The sequence below is a fragment of the Scatophagus argus genome, chromosome 8 (assembly GCF_020382885.2).
Source record: "Scatophagus argus isolate fScaArg1 chromosome 8, fScaArg1.pri, whole genome shotgun sequence".
Taxonomy (NCBI): Eukaryota; Metazoa; Chordata; class Actinopteri; family Scatophagidae; genus Scatophagus; species Scatophagus argus.
In genome coordinates this window covers 11,663,412-11,691,317 of record NC_058500.1, presented here as the reverse complement: position 1 = coordinate 11,691,317, position 27,906 = coordinate 11,663,412, and the positions used below count along the sequence as shown (strand labels likewise).

Genomic DNA, 27,906 nt, shown 5'->3' with positions numbered 1-27,906 from the left:
GAAGGGAAACTAGAGAATGAGAAAAAGAGGGATGGAGCTATCTGGACCAGAATAGTCTGTGTTAAAGTGTTTGGGCCGTCAGCAGCGAGGAGAGACAGACGATTCAGCAGGATAAGATGACAGGTGTCATTGACGTGGGGATTTTGCTGGTATGAGGGGTTAATCTCTCACAGCGGCCTCGCTTATGAGAAATACGAGGCCATCTGCATCACAACCACCCTTCCCAACCCTGAGTGTGTATTATAAAATCATTACTACGAGGAGCCGTCCAGGGGACTTCTGGAAAACGAAACAGCATATGCAAACAAGACATAGCAGACACAGGCCGGACAAATATTTCACAATATCCACTTCTGCTTGGAGAAGAGCGAACACATATATATCTAGAAGTACTTCATCAAAGGTATTTTGCTGTCTTGTACTGGAAAAGAGTAAAAATGAGTTTCACTTAAGTACTTTTAGGTATCCCTTGATTTGAACGTCTAACAATCTTCAACGACAGCACCAGTACAAGCACGCATACCAGGGCACATGTCTTAATATGGCAAAAGACATACTGCATCTGTACAAACATGCACACATTTGTCATGTACACAAGGTCACCCACATACTCATACAGACAAGAAATACAGTAAAACCCCTTTTCCTGCCACCCACATGATGAACTGTGTCAACTATAGCAACGGTTGTTTTGATACAGCGTTTCCTGGGAAACTAATCAGAGACAGACCTAAATAATCAGGTCAGAGCTGCAAAGGTCAAGAGTCACTTCCAGACTTCACACTCTGCAGCTGTCAGCCTATCACAGAGGAAAAGACTCTGCACACTTTCTCACACACGGTACTGAACATTGAACTGTGATTGCCATTGCAGGGAAATCAAATGTCCGTTTTGCCTTGGACTTAACGTTTCAATATAATACTGAATTTTGACTGTTTATATTACTGTCTCTCTCTCTCTCTCTCTCTCTCAGGGACTTAAACTACAATGATCTGCAGGAGTTCCCTGTGGCAATCAGGACACTGAGCAAGCTTCAGGAACTGTGAGCGCGTGCAAACACACACACACACACAAACACACACCTGCCTGACATGACTATCATGGTTGCGTTATCCCAAGTAATCCCGTTAAGTGATTTTAATGTGGCACTCGGATACAATCTCTCTCGCCCTAAGCAGGTGCTGCCTACACACCCACGCACAAGCACGCACACACGTACACAGACATACACACACAACCAAGTTTTCCCTCGGCTTCAGCAGATGTTCCACAGTGTGCATATGTGTCACAGATACAGCGTATGTGTGCATGTTTACATCTCATTTATCCAAAAATGTTTTTCAGCTGTGCAATGGCAGGTGCACCATGAGGACATACGACTTTCCTCTTGCTCACAAACACACTCTGTGTTCCTCCAAACACACACACATACACACACAAAATCAAAAACATATTGACAGACTGTCTGACTAATAGTATGTTTTTATATTTCCAGGGGCTTCCATAACAACAATATCAAAGCCATCCCTGAGAAGGCCTTCGTGGGAAACCCTCAGCTCCAAGCCATGTGAGCCTAGTGCTTAATGCTACAGTGTGCACACAGTGCATAAAATAAACACATAATTGCTAATTCATGTCAACATCACGTACAACACAACTCAATCCCAAAAACACATTAATCAGAAAATGTCAAAATCAATTTTTCTCTTTATTTTCTTGCAGTCATTTCTATGAGAACCCCATCCAGTTTGTGGGAAAATCTGCTTTCCAGTTCTTACCTAAGTTGCACACACTGTAAGTATGCGGCCATGGAAATCATTCCAGTGAGTTAGCTCAAACACTGTTTAAATCATCCTCTGTCCCCAGCAGTGAGAGTTGAGTGGACATGGTAATGGCCTACTGAATGATGTTGTGTTAGCACATTGCTGTGCTGTGTGCTGATGTGGTAAGAGAGAGTGTGTTGTAAGAACATGTTGAATGGTGTGACTTATGATGTCTAGTGAGACAGCCAAAACAGCCTGTGTTGATGTTGGAGGAAAGGTTTGATGGCTGAAACGAGCTGTTAGACAAGGTCTACGCACACGTGTGTGTGTGTGTGCATGCGTGTGTATGTGTGTGAATGTGAGCGGGAAAGGGAGAGAGAAAGAGTTTCCTGACACTTTTCTTCCTGTTCAACTGCAGTTCCCTTAACGGAGCAACCCAGATTCAAGAGTTTCCCGATCTGAAAGGAACCACCAGCCTGGAAATATTGTGAGTGTCTCCCCACACACACAGAGTTACTTCATGCCGTGGGCCATCAACACGTCATCGCATACAACAAAGAATGTGAAAATACATAGAGGTTGAGGACAGAAATACATTCTCGGGAGTTCAGGAACATAAGAGATAACAGAATGGAGAGAGATAAGGATAAGTAGGAAAGAGACTCACAGAGAAAGCTCTGAGAAACAAAAACAGGGAATATGTGTGTTTTAGGATTCTGGTAGAGAAAGGGACAGAGCCGGAGACTAAGGAAAGGGATGGAAGGGGTAAGCTAGTTATGCCAGCCAGTGACAGGTTTGGCGAACCTACACAGCTCCCTGTCTGACCAAGTTAGCCTCATAGGACTGGGGGATCCTTTCGCTTGCTTGCACTTCAACAATGATCAGAGGATTCTCTTTTTCTCTATAGGACGCTGACTCGGGCCGGTCTCTCGGCTCTCCCCCTGGATCTATGTGAGCAGCTGCCTCGACTCAGAGTACTGTGAGTACCCATAGGGAGGGAGTAGGGGGTTCCAGAGGTAGAAAAACTGATACACAAAAACCAACTGGGGCATGTTGTGCCCAGATTGTGCAACCATTTGTACAGTGCTGTGCTATGAAATTCAATCATCATCAACCCCCCCAAAAAAAACAAAAAAAAAATACTGTCCTGCTATATCGCCCTATTCACAGAACTGACTGTTCACCCAAATAATCCCGTCAGCCCCATAATTTCCCACACTATAAATCCACAGCTGGTCACTGTGTTTATGTGTGCTTTGTGTGTGTGCTTTGTGTATTGCTGTAGGGAGCTTTCTTACAACCAGATAGAGCATCTTCCCAGCTTTTACCACTGCTCTGCACTGCAAGAGATGTGAGTAATTCAACCCCCATCCTGACTGTACACACATAGGCATAGGCAAGTCCTAATTTTTATGTTTCCTTATATTTTTTTTGCTGTACTTAAGTATATATATTTTTTTTTCTCACCAGAGGGCTACAGCATAATCAAATCAGGAGAATAGAGTCAAGCACCTTCCAGCAGCTTGCATCTCTAAGAGCACTGTAAGTCAGCCTTTGTTGTAATGGTTCATTTTCTCCCACGCCATGCTTTATTTTCTTGGAAATTCATTGTCTCAATCAGTGGATCCCAAACTTTGCACAACATATCCAAGGTTTCATCGGATGAAACACAATTCTGCTCCACAAAATTATGTTTATTTTTTCAGTTGTTTTTTCTTGGGAAATACTTGTTAGTTTTACCTCTTTGCAGCTCTAAGGACTACTTCATTTAAACAATCTCTGGGACGAAAATCACTCATAGTAATGATGAGCTGTCAAAAGTATACATTGATTAATTTTTTTGATCACGAGCCAAAAAAGTTGTGCAGCATTGCTCAAGATCAAACTTATTACCATTTACTGACATCTAGTGGTTACTGTGATATGACATCCATAGAGTAACTACCTTTCCTTTCAGTACAATTCATTTCAAGCCAATTCTCTTCTGTATCAGTGACCTGAGCTGGAATATGATCGAGTGGATCCACCCGGACGCCTTCGCCTCGCTTCACTCTTTGATCAAATTGTGAGTGTGCACAGATACATAACTGTCACTAAGACTCCTTTCCCTTTCATCTGGTCCTTCTGCAGTGTCACTGTTCTCCCTCGGAGGGCATGCTGAAATTGAGCATCTTTAATTAAAGTTAAGCTGTATGTCAGAGCCATCGCCTTATCCAAACACTCCACACATGACTGTGTGACACAGAAAACCTTGTCTTTGGCTGAGTCTCCAAGAACGCTGCTATGCATTTATGGTTTGAAAAACCCTTCTGTGTGGCCAGGAGACTCATTTCAGGCCATGCCAATACAAACTGTTGCTTTGTGTGAAGACTAGTTGAAGTATGCTTAGCTAAACAAGCAGATACACTACATCTGATATCTGGAGGGAATCTGATAAAGAGCCTTGTCTGAACAGCTAAAAATATCTAAGAGACAAGGCCTTTTTGTTACCAAGGATGAATATATGAAATGAAAACACATTTTGTAACCTTGACCTGATCTGACATCCATCTCCCTCTCTTTCTTTCTGTACTTTTCTCAGGGACCTGACTGAGAACCGTCTCAGCTCATTACCTGTTACAGGTTTAGGGGGTCTCACCCATCTCAAGCTGAGGGGCAACACAGAATTATATGAGGCCTTCAGTCCTGATCACTTCCCTCGTATGAGGTAACACAAAGACAGACATGCACATCGTGCACCCTTTTATTTATTCTTTCTCTCCCATTGAAACTACGTATTCTGGTTTCTCCCAAAAACTAATTGAAAGGTGACAACTCACCCAGGTATGTATTCTGTGGCTGTAAGGAACAATGCATCATTTGCCTTCGATTATCTTTCCTCCCACGATTTTCTATTAATATCATCAACTTACCAAAAGCAGCCAGGGTTGACAATAAACTAATTACAACCTGTGTCCCTGCAAGCCATCCGTGAACCTAACTAAAAAATGAGGAAGCACTTATTTCACCAGCAAGTTAATTCTTGTTACAAAGTTCCCCAAAGGCTTGGGAAGGTGCAGTGAAGCACGGTAAAAAAGGAGAGCGAGTTTCAAAGACGGAGATGGCAGGTGATAGCACTGTCAGCTGTAGAACATTGCCCAAAAACAGAACTCCTGGCCATATAAAAGTATTGCACCCACACAGTGAATGTTTGCATACAACCAAAGTAAGCTCTTCCAGACTTATATGTGAAACTGACAGGAAAGTGACAGTTGACATATACCTTTGCTGTGCATGATGGGTAATTTTTTTAATGTATTCAGCTATTGCAGGAACATTTTCGCTTGATTTGAAATATTAGCAGATATCCAATACTGCATCAAAAAGCTGAGCTGGTAATGCTCAAGATCACATTAAAATGATTATTATATTATACAAGTCTGAAGGTTTTGTTACTATTTCTTTGTGCATTTCTGATAGCATCTATTGTGGCATTGTATCTTCCTGCTCTATTTTCAGTACTGTCGCATCTCTTTGTTACAGGGTAATAGAGATGCCTTATGCCTATCAGTGCTGTGTGTATGGTTCCTGTGACAGCTACAAGCCAGTCAGCCAGTGGGATACAGAACAGAGCAACACTGACGAGGACTTACACAAGAGGCCTGTTGCCATGTACCCAATCCACGCTGACACACACTGTAAGAAAGCCCACATTTACGGTATCCGTTTGACTGTATATATACCATCTATAACACACATGGTACACACCCGAGTTGAGGGGTAAAGTAATAGATGGAAATATGAGTCCGATATGTCTGTACTCATTGCTAAATTCTTGCAACATGTCAGAGCCTCGCTGAAACCACAGCTACCTGGCAGCTGACACAGTTGGTGTTGACCCTTCCATGCATTCCTGTGGCAGGCATAAAATATAAACACCAATAAACTAAAATTAACTTGAAATTAAAACCATTAAATCCAAAAATAAACAATTTCTGAGTGTAACAAAGGGTAATGATAACAAAACATGATTAAACCATAACATATCACTGATTAAAATTTATTCACCTTTAATTATTAGAAAAACAGTCTTGATGATCAAATTTCATGCAAGTGCCAATTATCATCAAGTATTATTTTCTGTCATTGCAAAAGAATGCTAGATTGCACCAACCCACTGTAGTCCATGCCACACAGAGTCTAACATGCTTACACCGTGTATATGTACACACGCAGTTTAAGTTGCCATAAAACCTCAGACAGACAAAACAAAACTTACAGAACAGACTGGCCCTGAGGTATTTGACCCTGATACTGTTTTATTCCAGATGATCCCGACTTGGAGGAGTTCCAGCTAGAAATAGAGGAATCCAAACTACAGACCAGCGTCCAATGCACACCCACTCCAGGTAACTGAATTTACACTTTGAGTGATGAAGCTTTTATCAACTGACTTGCAGATTGTTGTCACAACTACAGTGGAGATACACTGAGTAGTTGATCAAAAGAAAATTAGCTCTCAGCTATTCTGATACTCAATCGTTTGAGACATTTTTTCAAACATTTGTTGCTTGCTGTTTTTTAAATGTAAGGAAATGAGGAAATGAGGACTCTGGGTTTTGAAATGCTGACTGGACAAACAAAAGCAAATGAGGACGTCACTTTGGGCTCTGGGAAATTGTGATTTTTCTTACGTTATGGACTAAACAATTAATCGTTAATCATGAAAATAATTGTTATAGTGGCAGCCCTAAATCATCGTATGAAGAAACTGCGGTATGAATTCATCATTAGAAGTTCAACTATAGCTGTTTATTTGTATGTTTGCAGGTCCTTTCCGTCCCTGTGACTCTCTGTTAGGCAGCTGGTTGGTTCGTGTGGGCTTGTGGTCCATCTCCTTGGTGTCTCTTCTGGGGAACTCCCTCCTGCTGCTGTCCCTCTTTGGCTCACCCAGCTACCTGTCACCGCTCCGCTTCACTGTGGCCTGCATGGGTGCTTCCAACCTGTTGACAGGTGTGTGCACAGGGACTCTGGCTCTTGTGGACGCCCTAACCCTGGGAGAGTTTGGTCACCACGGTGCCCGCTGGGAGGGGGGTCCTGGTTGTCAAGCAACGGGATGGGTCTGGGTGTTTGCATCTGAGGCAAGTGTGTTGCTGCTGACTCTGGCAGCTGTGCAGTGTGGCGTGAGTGTGACATGCGCCCGTGCCTATGGAAAGTCCCCGTCCCTTGGGAGTGTACGCACATGTGCGCTTTTCTGCCTCGCTCTTTCCCTCAGCCTTGCTTCTCTCCCACTGATTGGAGTTGGAGAGTACGGGTCCTCACCTTTCTGCCTTCCCTCCCCCCTACCACCCCCATCATCTCGACTTCCATCCTCCCTGGGCTTTCCCTTGGCGCTCATTATGATGAACACACTGTGCTTGCTTATCGTTACAGGTTCATACATTCGCCTTTACTGGGAGTTACTTAGGGGAGAATGTGAGGGCCTGTGGGACTGCGCTATGATCAAACATGTTGCCTGGCTAATATTCACCAATGGTCTCCTTTATGTACCAGTAGCTTTCCTGTCCCTGTGCTCCCTTCTGGGTCTCCTCTCTTTGGGGGAGGAGGTGTTAAAATCAGTTCTCCTGCTCCTCCAGCCCCTGCCTGCCTGCCTGAACCCTCTCCTCTTCCTCCTTTTCACACGAGACCTCTCCCAGTTTTTCTTCTGGCCTCACCCCAAAGCACGTCCACAGCTACGCAGGGACCGCACCCTGGACTCGCTGGTTTCTGTGGAGACTGAGAAGAGCTCCTACTCCGATTCATCGACACAGGTGTCACTCGCTGATGCCGATGCCCTGTATAGTGGGGTGCCCCCTCTGCAACCCCCGCTGGATCCAGCCAGATTTTCCCAGTGCTCCTCTGCTTCTTCTGTTCCCCTCATCTCTTGCCAGACATCCCCTCCCACTGCCAGAAATAGAGACGGGGTGACAGAACAAGGGAGCCTGAACGACGATGAATGTCTGAAGGGTTTGGATCAAGATGTGATTCATAACACATGTTCTCTGTATAACCCTACCACGACTCCATCTCTGACCTCTCATCCATGAGCCTCCAAGCTAGCTGTCTGAAAAGCTGGGACACTGAGGACACTCAAGGACCATCATTGAACTGCAGCAGCAAGACCAGCTCTGGATTATCAATCCTCAAGTACCACAGACTAAATCTAAACAGGGACTGTAGAGAACTCTGTGAGAACACAACATAGTGCCTCTGAGTGCAACTAAATGCTCCCTTTACAGGAAAGACTATCAAGGACAACTCCAGACACTACCCAGTGGACTACGTCAGTCATGGACTCACATGACAAAAAAAAAAAAAAGAAAGAAAGCTCAAGTAAAGGCTGTCAACTGCATGGAAAATCTAAGCATCAGACAAATCATTGGTTTAGCAGGGAGGAACTTAGACAGAACCAGTAGAACTGTAAGTGTAAATGTTTATACTGAAATGTGATAAGACATGCAGATTAGAGGGTACAGATTGTTTGGTTATATTTTAAGTGGAGTTCTTGGAGTGGAGATCTTTTTTTTTTTTTTTTTTTTTAAATATAAGTTCTATCCTATTGCTAAGGTCTGTTTTAAAGAAAGGGAGTCATCATCTGAACATTTTACCAGAGTAAGCTAACATTTTTCATTCACAGAAAGGTTTTCTGATATTTTTCTTTGCAACTGTGCTAATAGCTGTTATAAAAATGGTATTCTTCATGAGTCACCAAAATGCAACAGGAAACAATCGCACATTCAGTTTCATACGGTTTACATTTTGTCTTAAATATGCAACTCGGCCCCAAAGGAAAGCAGTTACACAGACTGAATGGGATGTAGCTATCTTTCTGCAGAGATTAGAGTAGGCTAGCAATATGTACATACAATGTAACTACCTCTGAACTAGCATGGTATTGACTCACTACAGCCTTATGTTTGTCTCCCTTTTTTATATAATAAACGGCAAATATATAATTTTATATATTAAGAAATAAATCCTTAGTTTGTACAAATAAAACTTGCTATTTAGGATGTACATACTTTGTATACAAGTGGTAAGCATATGTTTGAATAAAATTATCATCAACAACCGAGCTGCTCATGCTACTATAGTGAAACTCACCTCCACACCACATGAGAAGTCACTGCACTGAATATAATACACTGAATAAGATGAATGATCAATTTACGTTCAAAATAAACTTTAATGACACAAAACATGCACAAAAATTATGTATAAATAAAAGTAAGTAAAAGGAAAAGTGAGACAGCAACTACATGCAAGTCCTCTTTGTTGGTTCCTCTGCCTCCTGCTGAGCACTGACGTCTTCTCTTTTGCGGGATGAAGCTTTCTGATCTGAATTATTTTTTTTGTTGCCCTTCACAACTCCCTAAGGAACAAAAAAACATACAAACTCATCAACAACGACAGCACTGTCCATCTATGTTCCTGCACATCTCAAAACTCTGAACTGTTTAAATGTGGAGGCAACAGTTGAGTATAATAAAGTATAAATATAAACATCGGCATCACTTTGTTGTAAGTGAATATTGGTAGACAGCATTCTACTGAGGAACCACAGCACCACCTTGTGGATAAAATATACTATTACACACAGCTAATGGAATGATGGACACCCAGTGGTGTGGGCTATATTTAAATATTCACATACAATCAGTACAAAGATATTAAAGAAGAGAAATGCTTCAATCATAGACCAGAATGACTTACCATATTGTTCTGAATAGCATGTTCCTGTGTCCACTTCTTGGCCTTCTCCATGAAGATCTGTTTGTTGTATTTGAACTCTGATGACTGCATTCAAAAAAAATGTAAGCGCCTGTCTTACAGGTGTATACGATGGAGACGCACAACTGAGCAGAGTGTCACAATTTAAATGCCCTCTACTGCAATTTCGAGCGGCTGAAAATCCGATTCAAGACGTAGAAGTGTTTCAGACTAAAGTTTAGTTTACTAAAGTTATTCCGGCATTTAGCAAAATATATGGCTCTTAATAAAAATGCACACTGCAGAGAGTATTCAGATCTATTCATGGTGCGAATTTTAGGCATTGCGTTATTTAGTTCTCAGCCACTCCAATGTCCAAGAGAAGATATTGCAAAAGCTCTACTGTCACATATCCATAATCATATTAGAATATTGACAAAGTAAAAAAATGCCAGTGAGTGAATGCGTATCAAAGTTATGCCACTCTAACAGGTAGTATGATGTCTGTGTGACTCACGATATCAGCCATGAGTGGATCATCCGGGTTGGGCTCAGCCATAAGCAGCTGAATGGAGGTAAGGACAGTAGAGATGTTTAGGGATGGCTTCCACGCACCCTGAATAACATATGAAAGCAGAAACGTTAGCTGGTATATCTCCTCATTTCTTTCACAGCAGACAAAAAAAAATATCTGTATTGTGTTACAACCTTTGGTGGGAGTTTGAGAGCATCATGACAGATACGTCCAGAATTATCAATGTTTGGGTGGTAGATGGGGGTCAAGAAACGTATTTTGGGAGGCTCAAATGGGTACCTAGGAAAGGGAAGTGGCAGGTCAGTCTTCCCAGGCTACAAGTAAAGTTATTACAGCGTGGAAATGGGTGTGACAACAAACTAAACCTTTTGAGACAATACCTTTCAGGGACCTTGATCTCCAGGGAGAAGATCCCACCTTCATATGGCGTCTCTGCCCCGCCCACTATCTCTGTAAAGCCGAGGAAGAAAGACACATAATCAAGTCGATGAAGCAAATATTTATCTTGCTATATAAAAATAGATTCTCAGCCATTTTATTTTCAAAGCCTTGACACTGAGAATACTTACGTGCCTGGAGCTCTTCTATCCGGTCCTCGGTCTGCCAGCATGTTATTCCGGGAGGTGGCTCGGTGCTCAGCATCTGAAGTTCACGCTTCAAACGGGAGGCTCTCTGCATTTCTGCTGACATTAACATGTACTTATGTATTCGTTTAAATCAGACAGAAGATATTCACTAACAGTTTTGTTAGCTCTGGGCGTTCCAATACTACCTATTTTAATATCCCGTTCAAAACTCCAAGCTAACATTTTAGCCTGCCAAATAATGTGGCCACGGAACCATGTTTTCTTTCTCCAAAAACCACAATGTCGTTACAATAAGATGTTGTTTACACCATACACAATCACTTACTGTTCTGCCGCTTAACTGTCTTTTTTTGACCGCTGTTTAGCTTAACTTTATTTTCTGCCTTCACTACACCATCCTGGAGGAAACGAGGGTGTGTTTTGGATTTCCCTCTCAGACCAGCTTCTTCTTTTTCTGTTTTAATTTCACGCAAACTGAACACGATCGCCACCTACTGTTGTTTTATTGTAGTCGCTTTTTTTATCTCGTAAGGTAAACATGAAACGGCATCTCTTGGTTTAAAAAATCCTTGTGTTTGATTCACTATTAGCTCCGCTACTTTACTATTATACTATGTGTTCTCTCCACATCCAATGAGGCAGACTTTTGTATGTGTGTGTGTTTTTTTTTTATCAGTTTGTATATGGATAGTCTGGTGCTAAATACTGACACTGATGAATCATTTTTAGCTCTCTTAAGGTATTATTCTATAGGTCAAACTCAGGATACTGTTAATAAATGCTCTACTTTTATTCCATATTTACTATATTTACCCATTCACTGTATGTTCCCCGTTCATTGGACTGCAGTCACCTTTTCACACAGTTCATATCAGCTACTGAGACCAGTGTGTCACACTTTTTGTACTCTGCAGCAACACATATCTTCACATTGTTTTCTGTGTTGTGATTTAAGTTTAATGTGGCATAGAAAATTCATGTCACGTCACAGTTGCTAAAAGCAAAAGGCCAAATCATTATTCAATATGTTTTTTCATTTGATTAGGCCTATATAGCCTAATGTAGCCTAATATAGCCTAATGGCCTATAGCACGGTGGATGCATACACTACAAAATCACAAATAAGAATAATATGTATTTCACCTTGTGTGTTTTGGCGTTCAGAATCAGAACACATTTTGGTTTCAGTCTCATTTTTGAGCAGTGGCAAAGATAGCCTCAAAAGTAATGCGTTCATGCTGTTTGTTTTCCATTCTGACATCGGTGAAGCCAGAGTCTCTCAGAGCTGCCATGTAGGTCTCCGGGCGCCACGTCTCCCGTGGCAACAATTGCTTTCCTGCAGCTGCAGCCACACGGGACAGCTTCAGTGTTGTCACCATTAGGCCTCCTAGTTGTGCAGAGAAACAGAAAGTCAAAACTAGGTTAAAAAGATATCTAAGATGGGTTTTAATTGACATGACAAATGTTCCTTGAAAGACTTGTCGCTTGGAAGCAAGAACGCCATCTCCTACCTGGTTTCATTACCCGGTGTATCTCTGTGGCGCCCTTCCTGAGGTCAGGCCAGAAGTAGTAGCAGTTACAGTGAAAGACTTTATCCACAGTGCAGTCTGCCAGAGGCATTGTTGCTACGTCACAGTGGTGTAGGGTCACTTTCCCACTGGCAATAAGTTCCTTCAGTCGATTACTTGCCATCTATAAGAGAAGAAAAAGAAAAATGTTCTATTATAAAAAATAAATAATGGTCGCCTTTCAGATACAGTGCTGTCCCATACTAGTAGGCGAAGCTTTAGCTCACTCATCTTTAACAAACTTCAAAGGCATGCATATCATAAAAACACTTGAATTGAAATACTTTATTTGACTCTGTCAGTATTCATGTTTCACCTGATGCATATACTGTGAGTAGTCCACTCCTATAAGGCGGCCTGTGGGCTCTGTGAGCAGTTTGGCTGCAAACTCGAGACCCAGTCCTGGGCCGTGTCCCAGCTCCAGTACTGTATCCCCGGGCTGGATCCCGCTGAGCCGCACAGCATTCTCCTCAATGGCCTGGTTGTACGCTTTGAGCCACTTACTGACCAGCCACCCTGCCAATGATTGTGTCGGGTGGCCCAACTGTTTCCCCAGTTTTTCAGTCCACATCACTGAACAAATATGAAAGAAAAGACACACAGATAATTAAATACAGGTGGTGTCAACAACAAAACGAAAAGCAAATTATTGGAGACAGTGCAGCCAGAGATGCCATGTTTTATAGATCTTTACTAGTTTAAGCACTGGCCTTCTATTATTGTGGGGATAAGAATGAGATAAAAATACATTAAAATGGAGACATCTTTATGACACGATAAACTTCCCAAAACAAAAAAACAGATGAAACAAACGTAGATCTTCTAACGTTTTGGGTTTTTTTTTTTTTCAGTTCAAATCAACCAAAACTTGTAAACTTCATTCTGATTTTCAAATAATCAGCAGACAGAACAGTTTCACAGATCAGAGGATCAGGAGAAAAAATGGGTTGGCTGAAACCCTTTTTTTCAGTGTCATTCTGTGTTGGACTGTGTACTTCAGTGTTTACACTGCTGTATGTCCATTAAGTAACCCAAACCTGAACCTGAACTAGTTTGTTGTGCGATACAGCATGAAGCGGGCTACCCGGTCAAAACCCTCTCTGCTGTCAGTGTGACTGCCTTCGCAATAAATAAAGTTATGTTAATCTTTACCCCTTGTTCCTCTAAGTGGTCTACTTCAGTTATATTCATTCTTTATTTAGTCATTGGATATTAGATTAACTTTACAGACTTACAGACGATGGTAAAGAAACTCGATTACAGTAAACTGCGCGGCTGTAATATGTTTTCACCGGATAAATACCGTACAGTCTGTCGTTTAGCACACCGTGGTGGCAGCCGTCGGTTTGTTTGGCGTTCTGTTACGTAAGAGCAGGAGGAGCTCGAGGAAGTCCTAATACACGCGCATGCGCTGCTCTGTTCCGTCGTCTGTCATTCTCTATTCACGCTCCTGCTGACTTCATTTTGTTTTAACTTTTACTCACTTCCTTCAGTTTTAATTTGCCCCCCACGCCCGCCTCCCCCATGGGAATTTTGCATTCAAATAGGCTGATTAATGCGCGCGAAAGTGTGCAATCACGCAGGGGCTTTCCCCCTCATACCTAATCCATATAACAGATAATTTATGCAACGCTCACCTAAACATACTGCTATGTCACGATCTTAAAATGTTTTATGGAAGTGTCCTATGCGGTTGCCTCCTCCAATCAGCCCGTTCTGTACACACCCCCTGCGGGGATTGTGTTTCTTTCGTTTTCATTTCCCGGAAGAATCTAATCTGAAAATAGTAGAGTTTTATCTCTTCGAAAATGTATTTATTAATCCGTTTATAATGGAGTTTTGGCAGTTTTGACCCGAAGTTATTTTCATTTACCGGACGAGTTGTATGTTTGTGAACAGCGAAATCATTCTGTTGTTCCGCTCAGTCGAATAGATCAAGGGCACTTCCATGGAGAACATTTCCCCGTCATATTTGGTCAAGGTAAGTTAAGGTCGCATGATCAAAATATTTAACAATGTGTTGTTATTATAAAAGACAAACAAGGGAGCACAACTGCGTTTTTTCATATACTGAGAGCTTTCAAACTTAAGTCATTGCCAACTGCTATTTTCTAGGCTACTTAAAATTTAGCTTTTAAGTAAAATTCTTTAAAATCCCTCTGCTTTGCTGTTTCTTCGCTGCCACTAAGTGCTATTCATCTGCGTGGATGTTTTGCAGCAAGAAAACAGAGCAAACAATCCTTCATCCATAATGCACAGTCAAGTCCACATGCCTCTCAGTTTGCATCACTCCCCCTCTAACCAGCTTCACATGGTCAGTCCACCCACTCAGGAAGACCTGTGGCATCTACCTGGACGGCTGCGTGAGTCAAACTCTCTGTGTTTTCTCTGTGTAGTATTTATTTACCTGAAAGATATCACAGTATAAATATATGCAGCAAAGCAGACGCAGAAGCGTTCTGCTGAAGCACTAATCCCACCTGTAACTGTGTGTTTCTGAATTATGTCCATGTGTACTCTAGGAATAAATCCATCTCTGTGGGATAAGGAAGATGTTGCCCACTGGCTCCACTGGGCTCAGAGGGAGTACTCACTTCGCCGGCCCGAAAAGGGACGTTTCGAGATGAATGGTCGAGCACTGTGCCTACTCACCAAGGAAGACTTCAGACGCCGCTGTCCCAGCTCAGGTAGAAAGAAGTGTGTATGCAGAAAGAGAGTACACTCACTAGTTTTGCACTTGTGTCTTTATATGCATCCCTGTTTCCTACAGGTGATGTTCTGTATGAGATCCTACAGTGTGTGAAACAGCAAAGGCGGACTGTTGTCTGTGAGCCCCCAAATACATCTTCCTCCCTGCCAACTGGGAACATCCAGAGCCCAGTCAGCTGCCAGATACCCCGTCAGGGTGTCCAAGAGCCTCAGCCTCCCACAGTCAGTGACAACCAAGGTCAGTAACGGGTACATTTTTGAATATACACAGAATCAGTTTTATGTTGATAGACACATGGAATTTGTCTCCTGTTCTCAGTAGCTCTCTGGAGACTCAAACACAGCACGGAGAACAAATCAACAGGACAATACAGATGCATACGTATAGCTGAGAAAATAATCAAAACTATATAACCAAACTTTAACACTTAGCCATATTATACAGGAAAGATTAGAGCAACAAACTATCTTTATCAAGGCCATAGTTTTATGTAGGCTAACAGGGCACAGATAGCCACAAAACACACATATACTGTGCGTACAAAGTGCACACACGGCTAATTCTTTAAGTGTGTTGCATATCAAACAAAACTTGCTTATCCTGGTTTGATTGTGGGCACAAATACTTCCTGATCAGCCGCATGTGCAAGTGAAAACATATCCTGTAGGAATTCATGCTCTATCTCTCATTAGTTTTGCTGTACTTGTGAGGACATCCCTTGGCTTCCTAATACCAGTCTATAAAGTTTCAGTGTGACCTGAGTGCACTAACCCTCAATAGTTTTGAATGTAAAAAGTTTATTTGTAATTGTATCCTATATATATAACTGTGTATAAAGCACAGTTGCACTAAATGAAAATCTAAAGTACTAGCACCTGGAAACTGTGCATGTGAGCAGTTCTTGAGTAAAATTACTTTGTTACTTTCCACTTTTAGTGAAGACCTTTCCCTTCAGTAGAGGAGTACAAACACGTGCGTTCCTCTTTTGGCTTCACCATAAAAAAAGGTGCTTTCCATTATACTGAGCAGGACGTGTGCCAGTAGGTGTGCCACGGCTACCTGGAATCTAATTATCTTACAAGACCAGAGTCCAAATTGGTGACTTTGTATTACATGCTGTGTGTAAATAGTAAAATGGCCTCTTTGCGTTGTATATAGTATTAGACGTTAATGAAAAAAAAAATCAAGCTGCTGTAAAACCACTTTTGCTTTCAGTTTTGCTCATTTTAATTGTTCCTCATATTTCTCTCCTTCAGTTTCCCTTGCTTTCACAACTGCAGTGTCGGCAGCTGTTGTAACCACAAGCCAGCCAGAGCTTGTGTCATCTCTCAAAGATCGTCCCAAGATCTTGTATACGTACCCTGCTCCACTCACACATACCAGTGTGTATAACAATTGACAGTATCAGAAATACTTGTAATTACTTGCTGTGATGTCTGATTTCCTGTCCCTCTCTCTGTGCTGGATCAGCCGCTGTCTCTGTGTTGCCACACAACCAAGTTCAGTGTCCTCCCAAAACGGAGAGCATCAACCAGGAGCCACTCAACCTGTCCAGCCGAGAGAAGCCAAGGAGCCCTCTGCAGAAAGCCAGTGGCCGCATCCCAGGTAGTATTAATACTGATTCATTGTGCTACAGCATTCACCTGTAAAATATACAAAAACAAACTTATTTTGGCCCAGAGAGTGCGCACAGATATATTAAAAACCGAAAATATTAATCCTGCATCATACCTTTTCTGACCACTAGGGGGTAGAAAAACTCACAGACTCAAACCTTGACACGCTGTTGGCTTCATACATTCATATAATATTTAGAAATTCATGAAATCCTCTGTTCAGTTTTGCTCTGCCAAAGAAAATAAATCTTTGGCTTGCTCTAACGTTCTTCAGTCACATCTTTACTTCAGCTGTCTTCTGTGTCACATCTGGTTTTGTATGGGATGCAGAGCAAAGAGAGAAAATCTGAAAACTGCTAAAAGTAGCTTTAAAAATGACAGTCTTTCAGGTGCGTACATGCTTGGATATGAACTAGGCTTTGAAATTAAGTTGTATTTGAAAATGACTAAAATTAGTCTTTTGCATTACGTATGCACCATAGGGCTTCATATATATATTGGTATTTAATGATAGTGGTATAAGTTTTTCAAAGCACGTGTCTTCTTGCGTTTTTTCTCATGGCCAGAGTGCAGACTTCTGTGGGACTACGTGTATCAGCTGCTGTGTGACGACCGTTACCAAGAATACATCCGATGGGAAGACCAGGACAGCCTGGTTTTCAGGGTTGTGGACCCCAACGGACTGGCACGTCTCTGGGGAAACCACAAGGTGAGCACCCACGTCTGTGTGGTTTATCTCACAGGGAAAAAGAGTACGTGGGTGGGAACACCAAAGAACAGAGTAAATATTCATGTGGCTCGTGTCAATGTGTGAACTCTTTTTACAGAACCGAGACAACATGACTTATGAGAAAATGTCCCGTGCTTTGCGGCACTACTACAAGCTAAACATCATCAAAAAGGAGCGAGGACAAAAACTCCTCTTCAGGTCTTTGTTCTTTTCTCTTTGTCATTCTCCATCTGTCTTTTCTTCATATCAGCAAACACACCTATTTTTATCGCTTCTTCTCCGCTTCTCCTCAGGTTTCTGAAACTCCCGCAGGACATCAAAAAACCGCTGGTGGATTCCGCAGAGTCTCCAGAACGCACTCCACCTCAGGATGGGGACTTTCCAGACGGCAGTCCTGCACATGAGTTCAGTGACGGCCATTTTGAGGTTTCTCCTGATCGTGTTTCTCCACAGCCTCCTCCGTAGGAAAGAGCAACATATTAAATGGCAATCAGTACAATAGAACAACAGACATCATTACAGAACATTGTGGTGTATTTATCTTGCGTTTGAGCTTCAGAAAGTAGCAGATGGATATACAGGTTTAACAAAATGCACTATTCAGTATGCACTGTTAGAAATTTTTGCGCTGTTAAGATTGCTTTTCATTTTACTGTGAATCAGTGTATGTATGACTGTGATCAGAACGAACACTAACGAAAAGGGACAAGGAAAACTATGAAAGAAATCACATCAATAGGCATATTCAAACAGTCAATAATCAGAATTAAACTTTTGCTTGCTCAACATAACTGCACTTCTTTTAGGTCTGCTGTGGCTCTTGCAGCTAAGTGGTGGAAATGAATTGTTCCAGTTTGTTTTGGTCACATAAAACTGTTCCAGATTAAATGCCGGTTTGTACAAGTTCTGTGTTTTTTTTTTTTTTTTGGTTTTTTTTTTTGTTTTGTTTTTGTCTGTTTTTTGTTTTTTTCAAATTCAAAGCACTCTTTATCAACCTGAATTCGTGGGCTTTGTTAAGTTTCAAATTTGGTACAGTCTACAGGTCAGCTGTTAATGTTTATCCTGTTTTGTAAAATAAATATTTTGTATGTCACCTCCTAAATTTCTTTATTTGAATACTCAAATACTGGAATGATCTCTTAGAACATGTGTTACACAGAGGAGAATAATCCCCTTAATTTAGTAACCTCTTTGATCAGTCTGCTGTCTAAGTCATCTCACTGCGCACACAAACTACAGAACTGGTCAGAACTACAGTCTGATCACTAGGATCACTCACAGCATTAGCCAGCTCATAAACTAAAGGTGACTTGTGAGAAAAACACAGACACTGACAGGACGGTCAAGGCTGGCATCTGTATCTGCAGGGGGTGCTGTGGTCGTGTGGTAACCAGTGGATCAGCTGCAGGTTAATGGTGATCCGCTCCTCCTGCAGTCCATGGAACAGCAACCTTCAGCCTATAAATATAAATACCATGAGTTTCATCCTTCAGGTACTATTGCCTGAAACAAGAAGAAATGAAAAAAATATAAAAGTACTTGTATGATACTATGATAATTTCAATTTAATTGATAGCAAATGTAATAATTTGGGTCAGCCGTGGCCTAGAGGTTGGAGAAGTGGCTTGTGATTGGAAGGTTGCTGGTTTGATTCCCCCACCGGATGGGCAGGAAAAATTTGAGTGTGGTGGAGTGATAATGTCCCCACCTCCCATTAGCTGGCTGATGTGCCCTTGAGCAAGGCACTTAACCCCCAATATATCCTCCCTGGGTGCTTGATGCAGCCCACTGCTTCTGTGTGTTTCACTGCATGTTGCATGTGTGTGTGTGTTTCAATCAGTGATGGGTTAAATTCAGAGAAGTGGTTTCCCAGCTTGGGATTAATAAAGTAATTTAATAAAATAACTAAATACAGTGCTTTAGTTTTCCTTATGAAATTATGTCCCAAAAAATGTTTGTCTTGAGTCTGTCTTGGGATGCAGTTCTAAAAGAAGGAGCTTCTTAACTTCTGTTTTTGATTTTGTTTATTTGTATTTTTCAGCACAAATCTGGAGCCTGAAATTAGCAAACCAAAATCATGTTTGTAATGTACTGTTTGTACCGCTTCCATCAGTAAAGCGGTACAGGAACTTTGAAACTAGCGCAAACAGACTCAGGGACAGCTTCTTCCTCAGAGCTGTAAAAGCAATAGCCCCCCCTGCAGTGAAACACTCACATCCCATCCCCCCCACAGGAACCTCACACATACACCCATTTTCTCTCTCACACACACACACACACAATCAAACACTCACAGCATACCATAGACTGGCACAAGGTGCACTTTATTTACTTTACTTTGTGTTTTATATTTTGTGTGCATTTCTAAGCATTTGTGTTCATGTGTTCATGTCAAGTATTTATGTCATTTATATGTGTGCCTTTAAGCCGGGAATCTCTACAAAATTTCGTTATGTTCGCATAATGACAATGAAGACTTTTGATTCTTGATTCTTTAAGATGGGGAACAGACAACAAGCCACTGATAGTTTCGTGTGCTGTGTCACATGTGCATGACCAACAGGGTATGTCTAAATGAGACTAGTTCAAAAACACCCAGTCACCCACTGTTTTTCTGGATAACTCATCTCAGCCTGCTTTCACTTGATCTACTTATCTGCTTTTAAAAGAGTTTTTACCACAGCACTTATCATATACAATTAAAGGAATTGAAAGTGATTATTCAGAGCTTTTAGAAAATGGCTCCAGGAGTTTCCAGTTGTCATTATCGTGAAGTTCCTCCATCCATCTCCTTTTCTGGATCTGGATTCATGGCCACCTACCAGTTAGGAGTTGCCCAGTGCTTCCTAACTTATGCACCGTGGATACTCCGCACAGCACCTTGTGTGCTGGGTGCATCTGCTGGGTCTCTAGTAGCAGCTGCTGTAGTCTGTGAAATCAGCCTGAGTGAGTGACTTCTTGTGTTTTCTAAAACTAGTTCTGCTGCATGTAATTGCTGTTTCTGACTCAGAGTCTTCTGTTTTATAGTTTCTATCCGGGATGAGATGCTACATTTTGCCAAACAGATGAAGGCTTTTACGCTTGGACCATTTAACCCCTCAATCAACGTTTTTCACTGGTTAGAGGTAGTTTTAAACAAATATGTTCCCTGCAATGCGCACCAACTGGCCACTGGACGTCTTGCTGTGGCTATGACCCGGATAACTGATAGCAAGCTCATTATTATGTCTGACTTCCAGTCCAAAGAGGATGTAGTACAGGTCAGTTGGTTCTACAACCTAACAATTAAAAAATAAAAATCTGACTGAGCAGGTTAGAGGCAATAAATAGAAAAGTAAGAAAAATACTTAGGTAGTTTTTAAGTATCCTTTATTACCATTATTATTACCAATTATTGTCCTCTTTATTCCCATATTGTGTTTAGGCTTTGCTGTGCAGCTGCTTTGTGCCTGGGTACTGTGGCATGACGCCTCCATCCTTCAAAGGAGTTGTGAGTGTCTGACAGACTTCACGCAAACTCACTTTACTACTGTTTGATCTGAATTATATGCTGATTTGATATATTATTTTTAATGAATAATAATAATAATAATACTTACATATGATTTTATGCATTATGCAGTATTATGTGGATGGGGGTTTCAGCAGCATGCAGCCAGTACTGCCTGCACCCTGCAGTCATATCTTGACGGTGTCTCCATTCTCTGGAGAGATGGACATCTGTCCTGCCGACACGCCTTCCATGTGGGACATGGTAGTGAGTGGAACCACCTTGAAGGGCAATATGGCCAACAGCATCAGGATCCTCAACGCTCTCTACCCTATGGCTTTAGAGGTCAACCCCCTGCTGTAGCTCACTGTCAGCCTAAATAAATATGATAATAATCAGAAGGAATTACACACTTGTTGATGAATCAGTGTGAATTAAGGGCACTTGTCCAAAAATAAGACTATGAGATATAATAAGGGATAATAATAACATTTACTTCTATTTTTGTCTGGTTGTTCCTCTCTTTAGACTCTAGAACAAGCATACGACAGTGGATACAAAGACGCTATTCATTTCCTTCTGAGTAATGGTGGGTCAGTTGTATCTACAGGGAACAAAACTGGAATTAAAGATTCATTCAGATTCTGTCATTTTTTCTTACACACAGACTCAATGTGACCTACCTTCTTTATTTCTCTTTCTCGTCTCCTCCTTGTGTCCAGATCTTGTCCCGTATTGGATGATACACAAAGAAGTTGAAGGGCCACTGAACTGTAACCAGACTAACACGTGGGTCCATCTGGAGACTGACATAAAGGAAGGAGAGGAAATGAAGATGGAAAAGGAGACCACTACACTGACATCTTTTACAGACAATAGATCCACGCAGACAAGCAACTCTGCTGAGCACGAATCCACTGGAAATCGACCTTCTCTCCATTTTGACATGGGAAAGAATGGTTATGGCTCACACACACACACACACACACATTTGTAAGCTGTTTGTCATGCTGTGTATGTAATTAAAGATTTAGCAATTGACTAAAACAACCACTTAACTACATTCAGTAGAAAAGCTTTTACTGTCACTCAGTTTTGTAACTTACACTAGGTTCTTTTCATTTCAGAACAGAGGATGAAGCAAAACAGTAAATCCTTGTAAAAACTGCTTTTGTCACCATTTATGTTGCAGCTCTGCTGGTCAACTTAGTGACCTATGTGAGCATGCTTGGACTAACTGCAAGAATCTTATCCCACCTGCTCCTACCTATCACGCTGTTATTTTATGCTGCACTCCAGGCTAGGCACAGGTAATAAATATGCTGAACACACAGTACGTAACACAGACTGCAACAACCACTGAGGACACCAAGGTCATGTGCTCAGAAGTGTCCATGGCTACTTCTGTTTGTGCAACACATTCCCATCTCAGGCCATCAGATATATACATATGTTTACAGATAGCTACAGATATTTTGTTACTTTCAGACAGAGCCAGGCTTGATGTTTCCCTCTCTTGCCAGTATTTATGCTAAGCTAAGCCGATTCAGAGGAGTGAGGAGTAAAATATGGTAAAATATTCAAAAAGTGTGAATCCATGCAACCACGCAAGGTCCTTAAGCATACGGTCATGAATGTGCACAAAAACACATTAGGTTGATGTGTCCAGTAGTATGCGAGAATAGAAGTGGACAGACACACATGCAAATACATGCACATGACCAAACACACAATAAGAACTCACAAACATGACTGAATTCTTGTCATGCAAACAATAATAGTACTAGTCCCTATAATACAAACTTATTGATGAATCAATGTGAATTAAGGGCGCTTGACCTATAGTAACACCATTATATTTATGGTTGGGTTACCATTATCAGTAGGTAGAATTGTATTATAAGTACAGCAAGTCTTTTCTTTCTTTTTCTCCCAGGCAGCAGTTGTTGTTCAGGAAGGCTCCTGAGTTGGTGTTCTGGGCTTTTCATTGTCTGAGACACTTTACATTCTTTTTTTTCAACATACTTCTCTGTACCTTTAGGAAGAACATAAAGAACCGGTAAGTCTGCATCCTTAATTGAAATCTTACTCTTGAAATTGTGTCTGATGCTTTAAGAATTACTGTTTACTTATTTGACTGCTAATTTTTGGGTTCTGTTCTTGCATACTGAGACTTTATCTCATCTCATCTCATCTCATCTCATCTCATCTCATCTCATCTCATCTCATCTGACTTTACTGAATTGCACTGAACTGTACTGTGATCTCTATGTTTTAGGATTATGCCCATTATGCTGCTGTTGAAGTGGGTGAAAATTCAAGCACGATATGAGGTTCCACAATGGAAGAGGCTCGCTAAACCTTGCCATATGCTTACCTCTTCTGCCCATTCAGAAAATGTCAGGCATGGGAGTCTACACAGACGTCTCAAAACTCCATCACAGGCTTACAAGAAGTCAGTATTACAGTATATGTAAACAGAGTCACCGACCTTTTATAGATCACTGTGTTCTTTGTCTTGAAAGCTGAGTCTTGCTTAAAGGGGCTTTATTTGATGTAAGTGCTTGTATATGTAGTTTATGTGCTTCATTTATTTCGTATTTTCATTGTATCTGTAGATAGGCCCTGTAGTTCAAGGCCTATTTGTAGTAGTAATTTGTTCTTTTAGAATAGTTACAGTATATGAAGCTTACCGGATAGAATTAACAAGTGACATTAAAGTTAGCATAAGTGGTGCTTCAGATACCACCATAATATGGTTTACAGTATGCAGTGATTCCTGTTTGCAAACCACGAAAACAGTGGATGTCACTGTTTCATCAGCTGACTTGTGTGGAAAAACAAATTTTGCCATAAATCAATTATCCAAAGTTAAGGAGGAACATCTGAGGCAACACTTGTGGTTTGAGTCAAGCTGAGAGTAGCTTCAGGGTGCTTATCTGGACTGCTCCTAATTTCATTTCCACATGAGAGGTGACAACTAGTCCAGTGATGGGCTTTTGAACACTGCACTTTTTCACTGGTCATCCCCTTGAGCGTGTGATGTCTAGCATGCCCTAAATTTCTTCTCGGATGTGACGGCAATAAATGCAAAGAATTCTGAGAAATGTGCCAGTGTTGGTTTTATTGTACAATGCCTTTTTATTGCTCCAGGATATATTTGCTGCGACTGTTTCAGTTTTAGTGACCTCTATTGATTAATGAAGATCATCACTGAACTGAACAGTCAAGTCAGAGGTGAAGTTTTGCTTGACTAGCAGTGACAGTACAGTGATTGACTTTAACGCGTGGTATTCATGACTTTAGACAGATGATTCAACTGGACTTTATTAAATTTAATATCTGCTTTGTTCTAGATGTTGAGAACTTACATTTTGTTTTTGAAACATGATTCGATTATTTTGAGTGAAATTTTGGTCCAAAAGTGATGGCATAGAGGGAGCAAGTTCAAAAAATAATAAAATTGAGATCCAAGTATTATGTTGTTGATGATGACAATAAGCAACTTTCCTAGACCACTGTCTTTTAACTGACCAAAATGTGGAAACCTGGGTTGATCATTTAAATGTCTTATGACTTTACTTGTGACATACTTGACCTGAGAAATGATTTGATTTGCTTGACCGAGAGCACCACAGTAATTTGGGACTTGAACGTTAAGACTTTAGACTTGCTTGTGATTTGCGTATGTGTGACTTATTCCCACTTTTGACAAATTCCTGTTCTGTAGGGCAATCTTCTTTCAGGCCTGCAACAACTCATTTTGACCAACAAACATATTGGATGATTATTCGATGATGGTGAGTCAAACATCTGCCCAGCCACATATTAGGAGATGGCATCATTAGATCAAATTCATATTACAATTTTCGGTCTCAGGATGAGGTGATTTCAAATTTTCTAAATTAAGTTGAAAGTTAAAAAAAAAAAAGGAAAAAGAATCATTTATACTGAGGTGTGCCTTACCTCTTTAAAAAAATGAAATACAAGAATGATCCCCTGCTCACAATAATAATTGTTGCACACATCCTAATTTAAAGTGACTTTCTTACGTTCTTATGCTCAGTAATTAACACTGTGAGTTCTTGCTTCCTGATGATGTTGTCAGTGTTCTTTTGAACAAGTGGAATTCTCTTTCAGAAAATACCCACAAGATGGAGCATTGAGCACAACGGTGGAGCACTTTACAGTCAGGTAGTCTGGGAATTTAACGTGCTGTGATATCAGATCTCTCAGCCAAGCCCTGAGCTGGAGACTACACATCAAACAAACAAAATCGAAACAATCTTTCTCTTTCAACTTCTCCAACAGAAGAAGCCTTCAATGAAAACTCTAGTCAGGGGATTTGGATTCAACTTGTACCAGCTTTGTACACTGTATCTGCTTTTTCCACTCACCACAATAAACTCCCCAGGTTACTAAACTATATGAAACACCAAAACTCAAAAGAATCTGAGAATAATGTCCTCTTTGAAGTCGTTTAAAAGACCGTATAAATACCGCCCTGGTAATTGGCTGAAAGGTGAGTGAATGTAGATGAATTTTAGATCCACCACACCCACAAGTATTTCTTGGAGCATTTTCATGCCAATATTGCAGTAAGTACAGATCCACAGTCAAGCTTAGGATATTGCATTTAGTTAGAATCTTAGCCCCTGTGCTAAGTATAACACATACGCTTTATCAGCTAATCCACTGCTGTCACAGTGCGGGAACAGACCATCTGATCTCTGTGCTCCATGTCCTTTTCACACAGATGGCCAGTTACCTGCGGAAATATCCTCTTATATAATGAGTGTGGATGGATCATACGAATGACAGACACATCTGCTGCTGTCCTCCACCAGCCACTGATCCAGCGAGTCAGACGGCAACCAGTTGGTTTCATAAAGGCAGAGAGGAGACACAGTGTGGTGTGTACAACTGAGACGTATAAGGGTTCATAAATTCAAGCAAATTTCATCTCCTCTCCTCTCCCAAAGGCCAATGGACTTAATAAATAAAGTCATATAGCTCTTTCTAGTCTGCCGTCGCACACATGTATTCATGAATTTCAGTTCAGTTCAGGAATCCAAACTGACTGACTGTATCGCCATGTTTGTGCACATTAGTGCATTGCTATATCATTGCATGTGTGTGTGTGTGTGTGTTTTATAACCTGGGCTCTGGAACACTTTGCAATACCACTTTGTTATCGGTAAACACAGTTCATTTGCAAATGATGGCATTGTGTTTTTATTTATGGACACACACCATCCCAACATCCACACAGATCTGACACCTACTTCCTAAAATAACATGTCTATATCATAATCTGTATCATAGTCTCTGCTGAATGTAACTGTAAGGCAGTTTCTCTCAAATCAATTTGTCTACCACTTTGATCCAGACAGAAATATCTTATAACAAGAAATAACAACTTCTGGATTATCATGAAATTTGATGCAGAGGATGAGTCGTACTGTTGTTAGGGTTAGGGATCCCTTAATTTTTCCTCTCGTGCCACCGGCTGGTCAATATTTAAATTTGTTATTTATGTATAAATACATGCAGAACTGCATTCCCCAAATTCTCAGCTGTACTTTGAATTTAGGTAAACAAAGATTATACGTGCCAAACATCAGCACATTGCATTGTCATTGTAAATGTGAGCATGGTGGCAGTCTCCAGTCTTGTATAAATTTTGGTTATTTGGTCGCTGAACACGTCATCTCAACAAACTGTGAAATATATGTTCTAGAAAACTGTTCACCGTAAGACCCCCAGGCCTGTGACTCTGACTTTGTTTGTCTCAAAGTTAGGTAATATGTGGGATCTGGAAAGGATAATTTAGATTAATCCTGTCCACTCAATCAACAGACCTAAACAGATGGTGCCAGGTTTCACTGGGGAGCACAACTTGCTTGTTTTAATGAATGAGTGTATTTTTTGTGTGTATGTGTGTCCTACTGGATCTTGGATCACCCTGTGATCTGAGTAATAAACAGCAACAGACTGATAGTTTTCTGCTCCTAATCCGTTTCTCCTCCTCCTCCTCCTCCTCCCCCTCCTTCGTCTTCCAAATAGACCCCAGTCAAGAGACAAAACTGTTTTGACAATGATGCCAGATGCAAAGGCATACCTTTTGTAAAACAAACTGGCAGCACTCCATTTATCTTGATTCTGACACCCTTCACATTTTCACCATTGTCCTTTCTTAACATCTTATCACTTTATTTAATCATCCTTTTAATTTAGAAAGCATTTCCTCAGGAGTAATCTCCCACAGTGTCATGTCTGTAGGTTCAAGATCAAATGGAAATATAAGCAGAACCTTAGACGCTTAATAAAAAAATGGTTTTATCCTCGTGCATATGGAACAATGTGACAATAATCAGTCATATCACTAGGCTATAAGTTCAACAATCATGCCTGTTAAAGCTGGTAACATTTGAGAAACCAGCAAAAGCAATTCAGATTTAGAAAATATTCAACTGAAAGAGCCCACCCCTCCCTTCAGGCCTCAGTTTCATGCCACAGTTATATAAAAACAAGCAAAATACTGCTCACTGCTCTGTGCTAGCTTTACTTTAGCCGCTGAACAACTGTCTGCTGCTGTGCTGTTGCTGAGCACTTCAGCTAATTGTTGGCTAATTGTTGTCATTGCTTACCATATACCTCACATTCCCATGTATCAAAACACCTGACATTATCAAAACGAAAGAAAACAATGAACAAAGACATTGTTAGTACTCACTTCTGTCAAGCTAGCATGTTAGCATTGGGAAATTTTGTCTGCTTTTTCTCTGCTAGTCCTGAAGGACTAATTCACTGATAGTTTTAGCAAAGCTAAGCATTTCATGAAAGAAATTATTAGAATCGGCTTATTACAGGCAATAGCCATAGACACCAGATTTGTTTCTTTTCTCTTTTGTGTCAGAACATTTGATGTATTGATTGCTGTCAAAATATTAAGAGATTTTATACAAAAATGCTTGTAAGATAAATTACACTAATTTCATATGATGACCAACTTAAATCTGAGCTGTTTCAATAATGCATTAAAATGACTATCATTTTGTAATGCTGTGTTTTTAAATGAATTATAACTAATCCTTTTCATAGTTTGTTATACTTGCGTGCGAAACGTAAAAGACACGACCTCAGAGGGTACTTCGATGTATCCCATGACTGGCTGCA

At 40.9% G+C, this 27,906-nt stretch overlaps 5 protein-coding genes across 9 annotated transcripts in view; 3 read left to right on the top strand and 2 right to left on the bottom strand.

Annotated features, from left to right (window-relative positions):
• The window catches only part of LOC124062949 (leucine-rich repeat-containing G-protein coupled receptor 6), a 34,441-nt gene extending 26,273 nt beyond the window's left edge, over positions 1-8,168 (top strand). The window contains exons 7-18 of the mRNA XM_046396084.1: positions 974-1,042; positions 1,496-1,567; positions 1,723-1,794; positions 2,182-2,250; positions 2,671-2,742; positions 3,049-3,114; positions 3,234-3,305; positions 3,757-3,828; positions 4,345-4,470; positions 5,286-5,440; positions 6,071-6,151; positions 6,573-8,168. Coding sequence (XP_046252040.1) covers positions 974-1,042; positions 1,496-1,567; positions 1,723-1,794; positions 2,182-2,250; positions 2,671-2,742; positions 3,049-3,114; positions 3,234-3,305; positions 3,757-3,828; positions 4,345-4,470; positions 5,286-5,440; positions 6,071-6,151; positions 6,573-7,828 — 2,182 coding nt within the window. The 3' untranslated portion in view covers positions 7,829-8,168. The remainder of the gene's footprint in view (positions 1-973; positions 1,043-1,495; positions 1,568-1,722; positions 1,795-2,181; positions 2,251-2,670; positions 2,743-3,048; positions 3,115-3,233; positions 3,306-3,756; positions 3,829-4,344; positions 4,471-5,285; positions 5,441-6,070; positions 6,152-6,572) is intronic.
• A 779-nt stretch (positions 8,169-8,947) lies between these two features.
• ube2t (ubiquitin-conjugating enzyme E2T (putative)) lies at positions 8,948-11,099 on the bottom strand. 2 transcript variants are annotated; one of them, XM_046396146.1, is made up of 7 exons: positions 10,939-11,099; positions 10,596-10,706; positions 10,407-10,476; positions 10,200-10,305; positions 10,009-10,107; positions 9,495-9,578; positions 8,948-9,153 (listed from the first exon to the last, which is right to left on the bottom strand). In XM_046396146.1, the coding sequence occupies exons 2-7, from the start codon at positions 10,702-10,704 to the stop codon at positions 9,037-9,039; spliced, it is 585 nt and encodes a 194-aa protein (XP_046252102.1). In that variant the 5' UTR covers positions 10,705-10,706; positions 10,939-11,099; the 3' UTR covers positions 8,948-9,036. The 2 variants fall into 2 exon arrangements, with proteins under 2 accessions (XP_046252102.1, XP_046252103.1); XM_046396147.1 differs by having other exon boundaries at positions 10,596-10,709; positions 10,939-11,098.
• Positions 11,100-11,547: 448 nt separating this feature from the next.
• Positions 11,548-13,622, bottom strand: zgc:194242 (uncharacterized protein LOC100005854 homolog). Of its 3 annotated transcripts, none has more exons than XM_046396141.1 (5): positions 13,490-13,622; positions 12,498-12,754; positions 12,125-12,305; positions 11,705-12,000; positions 11,548-11,669 (listed from the first exon to the last, which is right to left on the bottom strand). In XM_046396141.1, the coding sequence occupies exons 2-4, from the start codon at positions 12,750-12,752 to the stop codon at positions 11,804-11,806; spliced, it is 633 nt and encodes a 210-aa protein (XP_046252097.1). In that variant the 5' UTR covers positions 12,753-12,754; positions 13,490-13,622; the 3' UTR covers positions 11,548-11,669; positions 11,705-11,803. The 3 variants fall into 3 exon arrangements, with proteins under 3 accessions (XP_046252097.1, XP_046252095.1, XP_046252096.1); XM_046396139.1 differs by having other exon boundaries at positions 13,485-13,620; XM_046396140.1 differs by having other exon boundaries at positions 13,417-13,544.
• A 4-nt stretch (positions 13,623-13,626) lies between these two features.
• On the top strand, positions 13,627-18,330 carry etv7 (ETS variant transcription factor 7). Of its 2 annotated transcripts, none has more exons than XM_046396120.1 (9): positions 13,627-14,162; positions 14,487-14,544; positions 14,704-14,868; positions 14,952-15,128; positions 16,148-16,273; positions 16,362-16,496; positions 17,074-17,216; positions 17,335-17,435; positions 17,531-18,330. In XM_046396120.1, the coding sequence occupies exons 1-9, from the start codon at positions 14,130-14,132 to the stop codon at positions 17,700-17,702; spliced, it is 1,110 nt and encodes a 369-aa protein (XP_046252076.1). In that variant the 5' UTR covers positions 13,627-14,129; the 3' UTR covers positions 17,703-18,330. The 2 variants fall into 2 exon arrangements, with proteins under 2 accessions (XP_046252076.1, XP_046252075.1); XM_046396119.1 differs by having other exon boundaries at positions 14,400-14,544.
• A 1,622-nt stretch (positions 18,331-19,952) lies between these two features.
• pnpla1 (patatin-like phospholipase domain containing 1) lies at positions 19,953-23,340 on the top strand. The gene is made up of 9 exons (XM_046396111.1): positions 19,953-20,183; positions 20,265-20,497; positions 20,662-20,727; positions 20,860-21,072; positions 21,256-21,316; positions 21,450-21,686; positions 21,920-22,037; positions 22,664-22,786; positions 23,006-23,340. The coding sequence occupies exons 1-9, from the start codon at positions 19,976-19,978 to the stop codon at positions 23,202-23,204; spliced, it is 1,458 nt and encodes a 485-aa protein (XP_046252067.1). The 5' UTR covers positions 19,953-19,975; the 3' UTR covers positions 23,205-23,340.
• Positions 23,341-27,906: the final 4,566 nt, after the last annotated feature.